The sequence below is a fragment of the Barbus barbus genome (assembly GCF_936440315.1).
Source record: "Barbus barbus genome assembly, chromosome: 34".
Taxonomy (NCBI): Eukaryota; Metazoa; Chordata; class Actinopteri; order Cypriniformes; family Cyprinidae; genus Barbus; species Barbus barbus.
Window position 1 is genome coordinate 17,991,745 of NC_136762.1, and position 8,935 is coordinate 18,000,679.

At 38.9% G+C, this 8,935-nt stretch overlaps 1 protein-coding gene across 1 annotated transcript; it reads right to left on the minus strand.

Annotated features, from left to right (window-relative positions):
• Nucleotides 1-8,525, minus strand: LOC306854496 (dual specificity protein phosphatase 14-like). The gene is made up of 2 exons (XM_079392583.1): nucleotides 8,332-8,525; nucleotides 1-1,637 (listed from the first exon to the last, which is right to left on the minus strand). The coding sequence occupies exon 2, from the start codon at nucleotides 1,525-1,527 to the stop codon at nucleotides 880-882; it is 648 nt and encodes a 215-aa protein (XP_079248709.1). The 5' UTR covers nucleotides 1,528-1,637; nucleotides 8,332-8,525; the 3' UTR covers nucleotides 1-879.
• Nucleotides 8,526-8,935: the final 410 nt, after the last annotated feature.

The following is an 8,935-nucleotide window of genomic DNA, read 5'->3' on the forward strand; positions in this document are numbered from 1 at the left end:
AATATTTCACCCTTTATTCATTTTAACACACTATAATCAGAACTCTTTTACATGAATTCAGTTATTTTTAACACAAATTAGTAAAAGCTTTGCTAGGAGTCCTCTGACAGATGTCCTCTGGTTATAATTACTGCTTCACTGCATCTTGAGTTAAAAATGAAAAACTGAAGAATTGCAAAAGGACCAAACAGACAAAATAGAATTCATTGAAAAAAGAAAGTACTGCCATATTTATTGTTCTGCTTCTTGTGAAACATCCTGTTTTGTAGGAGAACTGACATTACAAATGCCAATACTGTCTTTATGTTCATTAAAATGTATTTTAATTTGCATAAGGTTTATAAATCTGTTAAACTTAACAATATTGTAGCGCTCATTTCTGTTAAACAGTTTGTCACTCTTCACAAAACCTTCCAAAAATTGTTTTTTTAGTATTTTTTATTTTTTTGTACACGAGTTTAAATACACTTTGGAATATAATATTTTATATATATATAATTTTCAAATGCTACCAGTAATCAAAATCAGACTGCTGCCTCTCAACAAAGATGACAGCCAAACTAAAACAACATCTTCACAATATTACGATTGATAAGTCTTAACGAAGGACTGAATTCCTGATTCTCAGCACCACACTCCGTTTCCCAAAGTGCTCCTAAAACCAACATTATCATCGCCAAGATTTATTTCAGCATTCAAAGGATGGGTTATCACTTCTGACCTCATAAAATATGCACTCAAAGTGACTTTTTCCATCTTGAAAATGGACATAAGCACTCCCATCTGGCTTTATTCTCTGGCAGGAGGGACTTGTGGAGGCCGGAAGACAGTGGAGTCAAAAATTGCTTGGCGGACCCATCCTTTAGTCCAAACCCCTCTTCACAAGCCCCAGTAAGGTGCCAAGTTCCTGCGGTCTCTCTCGTAAACGTCGGGCATGACCCCGTATGGTGTCTGGATCATTTTCACAGAGTTCCTGCCAAACAGTTTCCTCTCGTACTCAATCAGCTGTCGCCAGAACCCTCCATTAGGACGAATGACGGGTCGGCGGGATTTGACCCAAGCATGAGCCTCGGCCAGGGAAACTCTGTGGTACTTCATGAGGTAAGCCAAACAGAGCGAGGCGGAGCGGCTCACCCCAGCCGCGCAGTGCACCAGCACGGCTCCCCGTTTGCGGCCCACGCTGTGGATCTTATCAGCCACGCTGTCAAAATAAAGCGAGATTGGAGAATGAGGCATGTCGGCCAGTGGCACTTTGACGTACTCCATGTGTGGCCAGTTGAAGTTGGGCAGCTCGATGGTGGCGTTCACCACACAGGTAATCCCTTTAGACAGGAGAAAGCTGCGGTTGGACGCCACATTCCCCCGGGCGAGGAACAGGGAAGGAGTGATCTGGGCAATGCCCCCTAACAGGCTGCTGGTCTCGGGCAGCAGTCGGGGGATGGCCGTGGGCACCACTGAACTGCGGTGGTGATGATGGTGCTGATGGCGATCTTGGTGGTGGAAGAAACCCTGACTTCGGGAACCCATAGAGGAACGGAGGCAGGAGACGGAGAAATAGAAACCTTGAGGTGGCGCCAGGGTGTCTTTTAGTTCTCCTTGGTCATCTCAAAGCGAATCATAAAGATCATTGGATGCACCTAAAACAAACCAAGAGTCAGTTTGCTTGAAATAACAAATAGAAACCTCTTTTAGGAGGTTTACAGCAAGTTTACAGCAGGGGTCTCCAACCCTGCTCCTGGAGAGCTTCTATCCTGCAGATTTCAGCTCCAACCCCAATCAAACACACCTGAACCAGCTAATCAAGGTGTTTGGGGTTACTTGATAATTACAGGCAAGTGTGTTTGAGCATCGTCGTAACGGAAGTATGCAGAATGGTACAATAGATATCCAGGAGCAGGGTTGGAGACCCCTGGTTTACAACATATGTAGTTATGTATCTAAAAGTTTTGTTGTTTTTTAAGAAAATCTAACAATAAATATCCTTTTCGTGGCTCTTTAATACATCGTGACAGATCGCTGTAGCGCCAATCGTCTCTTCCTCTTTATTTATAGCATGAAATAACCATAACTGATCATTAGAACTTAGAAGTACATCTTGTTTCAACCACAGAAAGATGTTGGCACACACAATTTTTCAAGTTCAAGTCCACCGACATTAATCTACTCTCCTGTCTGTTTTGTCAAAAAGAAAATGGCAGATTCAGCATTATGATTGGTCAGATCACTTGTCAATCAAACTCCCTGCAAAGGGTCAATTTCATGGATTTAATCCTAAACCAAAAATGAGGAACAAATCTGGATTTAAAGGCAAAAACGGTCTAAAAAATGTTCTTATGAATACGCCAGAACGTGTAAAAAAAAATGTTGTGCTTACATACACCAGTAATAACGGGCGTACTCGTACTATAGGCACGGTTGCCTTATACCAAGCCCGAGTACGATTCTCCCCCTTCCTCGATTTCGAAATTCGAAATCAATTCAACCAACTACTTTGCAAAATAATTCACTTTTTCGAAGTCCTTGAAATGGCACACACTAGTGACGCCTACTGCAGAATGGTGTAAATACAATGAAACAAGAATTGAAACACCTTTTATAATCCAATTGCAAATGTTTTGCTTCAAGTGTAACCTCTTAAATGCAATTAACAAATTCTCTAATACCAGTAAATAAGACGTGTGCATACGCTCAGATTTGATCTTAAGAGTGTGCGTACTCTCAAGTCAACACCAACGCTTATATTTGTAAAAATTCTGACGTGGAAAAGTGCTTTAGCGTCACGTTAGGGTCTGAGCAGATGTACGCACTTTTCCTTGTTCGAGTAGTTTTTCTTGCAGCTCGCTGTTCTAAATGAAAGAATTTGGATGATGACTGTTGATCTTTTACATGTTAATGACATTAATTAAGAGTCGTTTACAAGCAGAGAGCTGAACCATTCATTTGCATGCAAGTTCAAGATCATTTGCGATTCATAGAAGAGACGCGTACATTTGTTTTATACGTTCATTTTATGAATCACCCATACGCATATTTGAGAGACGATCGTAAGATCAATTTTAAGATGGTTTCTGTGCAACATTTTATAAATGGTATGTCATTTTATTCATGTTTGCTTTATGGAGAGCTTGGTTAATCAGGCCAATACAACTCATAAATGTGTCATTAAAAATTCCTAAAAAGGTTTCGAAGCGTCACGAAGCGGTGTTTCAAAAGCGTCCATCACTAGTGTTCACAGTTAGGATCATTCTACGCACATCTTCTGAACTTCACCCACTGTGCCACGGAAACAAGTACTCTATGTCTGTTTTAAACTGAGAACTTTTTCAGAGTCCAGCGAGGAGCTTTATAAGAATCGATGACTGAAGCTTCCTTGTTGATGGAAAAAAACAACACTAGCATGGCTGAATGCTGGTTTAATGGACTTAATTACTGTATGTACCCAGCAGATGTGCCCCTCTGTCAGACCCCCGTCCCTCGAGCTGTGCATGAGTGTGGGGGCCATGCGGAGCAAGTGTTTACTGGAGCCTGGAGGACCCTTATTAATCAAACCAAGAACAAGGCTTGAAACCTGTTACAAGCGAATTCACTTGGTCTGACAGAAAGCTTGATGTATCACACAGAACAAGAGGGCAGCCCTGTGTCTCTATTCTGTAAGAAAATCATATTTTCAAAAGTTCAGTTTAAAAATAGGGTTGTAAAATTTGCTCTTACACTGAATAATGACTCTTTGAAAAAAAAGTAAAGGTTTCATAAAATAAACAGAAACATTTATTTACTGATTAATATTTTTAACAGATGGAAATCAATGGAAAGCATACTTGGCACAGAAATACTGATGTAATAGTTGGCAGGTGTGTGTTTATAGAGTATTTTACAATGGTTTCGAATACAGCTAGGCCTATCATAATCAAGCACCGGAACTATCCATTTTATAACTTCCCCTTTATAATAAATGCATAAAACGTAATTCTGCTTTTTTGTTTTAAGAACTTATACATTTTTTTTTTTTTTTACTTCAGATACAGTCCATTTCTTTTTATTATGAACTCCTTATGAATTCAATAACTTCTAGCTAACCTGGCAGCAAGTCCAAGGTTATCCAACTTGTTCTTCACAGAGGGAAAAATGTCATTCCCATCACATTATACCAAAATCCTTCTGAAGGTTGAGCCAAGGCCATGATCAGATCTTTATTCAGGGATATGCAATAAATGTTTTAACACAGATGAACATCAGTTTGAAAAAGTTTCATTTTTCGAGATTTCTTGTCAAAAGTGCCTGTAACTGAAGAATCATGTAATTGATGCACTTTGTCAGATTGATGCATCACAATGCATGCATTTTAACATACCTATTTAAAAGCCTTGCTTAAACTCTGCAATGTCCACATTCACATCACACACACTAGTAATGTATAAAATTACTTCCAGTACTTCCAAAATACTTGGCATGTCTAAGGGGTTTAACTAACAAATGTGTCATTGTGTTCAGAGTAAAAGCAAAGTTTCATGGCTGAAATAAAACACTTTGTCTTCTGAAGGTGTGACTAAAACACCCAGTTGAAGGTTGTGTTCTGGACCCAATGATGTTCTCAGGTAACACGCTCATTCAGCCATCAATTTTGGCCCTCAGACGCCCCTGTGGATTCCAAGTGTGCTGAAATCTGCTTCCTCCAATTACTGGGGGTCGAGTTGCTGGCAGGCATGAAAGAACAACTGAATGTAGAGCATCTGTTTTTGCCACCTACCTTTCATACATCAGCATGTTTTATTGAAGGACAGACGGTCTACTAACGGCTTGTGTGCTGTTTGTTGTTCCCCATCATGCCTGAGGGCTCTATATTATTCATTCCTCTCAATATAATGCATGGGGCTCTGACCCTTATTAGCATGCCACAAATATAAAACCAATCATGTTAAATAAGAATTACATCTGATGTCTGTGCAAACAGCACATGTGATGGTAGTTCCTCCCTTCTCCGCACAGCTACAGCTGGCTTGATGCTTTAAAGCAATGTGGCTATCTCATATTTCTATATTCTCTTTATTAGTAGTAGTATTTTTAGCAGTTGTTATTTTCTAATTTTAATGTTTTTTTTAAATAATTAACTGCATTAAATGAACACATTAAATTGACAGCCCTATCATATCCATGTAATGCGTAAAGATTTGGCGCACAGTGGCAAAAGGACCATCAATTTATGGCGGTGTCCTTGCGCCCAGTAGTCTGCTACTGTGTTTGCATTCATAAAACCCATCTGCCCCAGTTCGTGCTGGCTGTCTCCCTGAGCCTTCCTCTACATCAATGAAAAACAGCCCGCCTGCCATTCTCATGGGACTCTGATTGCAATGACATCTACAGTCACTAACATCCTTTCAAACAGGGCACACAATATCTCTCTCTGGCTGTCACTCATTTTTCACACTGAAATTACAGAGTTTGGATGCCATGTGTGGTTCCTCACAAACTCTTCTTCACAGCTTGTGGGCTTGTTAACACAAAAGGGCAGTCAGTGTCATTGTGACTAAGTGTTCTTTGGTAAATTGGTGTGCAATCCACCTGGCTTAAAGGAATAGTTGACACAAAAACTAGCTTTCAAATCAAATATAGTGCCATGATCATGTCAGTTCAGATGTCATTCTTGCATATCTTGTGAATGAAATTCAATGTCCTTGGTGCTTATTGTTGTTGCTCCAATTTTTTATGACTTTCTTTCTTCTGTGGAACATAATAGAAGATATTTTGATAATATTTTTTTTTTTTTTTTTTTTTTTTTTTTACACAATTGAAGTCAGTGGTAACCAGAACTATTTAGTTCCAACATTCTTTACATTGTTTTACAGAACAAAGTCATAAAAGTTTCGAAAGATATCAGGATGAGTAAATTACAGTATTTGCATTTGTAGGTGAACTAACCCTTCAAGAACCACAGTGGATGGGATGATTTTTGTGAAAAATGGGTTAAAAGATTCATTTCTGGTGCCGTGACCCGGTGACCACTGTAGGTGTTGAGGAATAAAGGCTTGATATCTAAGAGCAATGATGAACCTCAGCAACCCAAAGTGCTGATAGAGTCAAAGGTCTCACTGCTGACTATCACAGCTATTTATACAAGTGAGTGAGTGGAGAAGTGGGAAGAGAAGAAAGAGAGAGAGAGGAAAAGAACAGAGGCATTATCTTTTTTTTTCTTATTTTTTGCTGTGTGCATTGCTTCTAAACATGTAGCATATATCTTTAGGAATAAGAAAATGTTGTCATCTACACATTCTCACGTCATTGCAAATCCATATGATCTGATTTCTTGATGTATAACAAAATACATTTTAAAAAAAACTATACAATAAAATTTTTAAAGCTTTTAGCTTCAAAAAAGAAAAAACAAACTACATACAGTAAGATATGACTCAATTCTCTGCAGTGGTTCTCAAAACTGATTTTCATGTCTGAATTTTCAAATTTGCTTCATCGGATTTGTGTATGAGACACAGATGTGCAGGAAAAAAAGCTACAAGATATCTTCTTTTGTGTTCCATGGTAAAAAGAAAGTCATCCAGGTTTGGAGCGACATGTAAATTATGACAGAATTGCAACTATTCTTTTAAAGCCAAATGTGTGCTTCTAGTATTTTATTATCAAAACACATTTTGAGTAAGTATGTGTCTATGAAAATGCACTAAAAAACCATCACCCTGTATATTGCAAGTAAATTACAAGCAACAACTCAATCTTAAATGAATGTCTTCTCCATTGGGAGCCAAGCAATTTTGCTACGAACACAAGACAATATTTCATTTTCTCCACCTGTGGAGTGTTGTGAACACATATTCTTGGCATGACAGTAATGGGCTGCTGTGTCAACCTCATACACACACATACAGGCACTCATCATTCAGTGTGTGTCTGTGGATCTGTCAACACCAGTGCACATCACAGATTCAGTGCCGCAGGTCTCGGATGCCGTGTGTAAAAAAAATTCTCCCAGAGTCTGATTCCACCTCCGCAAGCATTAATGGGAACGAGAGACACCTGCTGAGAAACTCGAGCCCCAAAATGGCAGCCCTTCTTCCACACCAAATGTGGAAAAAAGGAAACTGAACCGGAGCCTTGTTTACTCTACCAGCTTAATCTTGTCAATAACCTAATGAAACAATCCATGCTCATTCAACAAGTGGCTGCTGCAACATGAAGCATTAGTGACATTTCAAATGCGAACATTTTAAAGATTACATTTTAATTTACTACAGATAAAATCTAGATTATCCATCTAATAGGCATATCAGGTTCCTCCTTAAACAAAATGGCAAAACTCATTTTTACATCTCTGTGCATCCTAATTATTTTATGGCTGACCAATTGCTATTTAAGTGTCTGACAAATATGCACTTTTCAGTTACAGCAGGGTGGTTGATGGCATAAAAACTAAATTACTGAAATGAATGTTAATTTTACACAAATTAAACAATATATACATATGTTTGAACACTTTGGTTTAAATAAATTAAAAAACTACCTGAACAAAGACTTGTTCACAAATCACAGATGGTCAGTTACATGGATTTTAAGTTGTAAAATATTTAATTGGACACATAAACTTGCGTATTTGGTTTATCCTACAGATGTGAATGGTTATGAGAAACCTGTAGGCTACTGAGATGCCAAAGGTAGCCTATTTATTTAATACAAGTTTGTGGACTGCACTTATTTGTTAGAGTGAACAACAGGGTTGATGGAAAACATTCATTAAAGAAATTGCTGGCTCAACCTAAGCGATGATAATAATGGCTAAGCCAACACTGGGGTGAAAGGAACAGGTTGATGCCAGTGACTGAGTGCAGATTGTATTTTGTTGCATTGAGCGCCTCATGTCTGACTCAGTCACGCACATCAACCTGTTCCTTCAATGGCATCCATGACATAAATTCAAAAGACATTTGAAGGCGAAAAAATACAGAACATCTAGCCTACTACAACTGATACCGACGGTGAACCTGTTGGCTGCCTAATTTACAACAAAAGAAGTACGTAGTTCAAACTATCATTGACAAAAACATCGCGGAAAATGACAACTACTCAACTCCACGCACGTTTTGTGTTCACTTTGCGCACGTTATTGTAACGAGCATTTTCTTTTTCTTTCAATTTCAACCCGAATACGCACAGCATGAGCAATTATGTCGGACAAACACACTAAATGCGTTCATATCCGAAACGTAAAGACATAAAATATCACAAAATCTGCGTATTTAGTACACTGTTGCGTCAACATCAGCGTAGACTCTGTTTAATAAGATTACTCATGTTCCTCTGACCCAAAGAACAGACTTAACTTACCTCACACACAAAACATTGTCCTCTGAAATAATACACGGGTTACACACTCAGCTGATGGCAGAAATGATCTCTATAACAGCGCAAACAAGATGATATTTCGGGAATATTCCGTAAATTCGGACAACTCCACGCGCTTCCCCGGGATGGAGGTGAGCGCGCGCGCGTATCTACGGTGCGTATGACAACAGGAAATCTTCTATTGGGAAAACATACGCTTAAAGAGCACAGAAGCGCCTCCCCCGTCCAACACTACAGCCAGTCAGTCCTCATACTGACACATCACGATCCACACTCAGCTACAAATATATGACAAGACATTCTCAGCAACAAACATCATGTGCAAATGAACGTGACGCCACTGTATGAACTTAAAGAGCCTCAGGCGCACCATATTTATGAGGGTGATGCAAGTAAACAGGCCATCTGACTGGAATTTAGAATATAATCCCTATATTAAACTGATTTAGTAAATACTGCTGGATTAATGCACAACTGTATTATTTACTACTCATGCACCAGTAGTTTGTCAGATAAACAACAAAGAAAAGAATCATAACTTTTCTCTTAATGCCAATTTGAAGAGCCATTTAAAGGAACAGTTAAC

Excerpts from the sequence above, each read along its gene's own strand:
- LOC306854496 (XM_079392583.1), bottom strand. The coding sequence starts at position 1,527 with ATGGGTTCCCGAAGTCAGGGTTTCTTCCACCACCAAGATCGCCATCAG.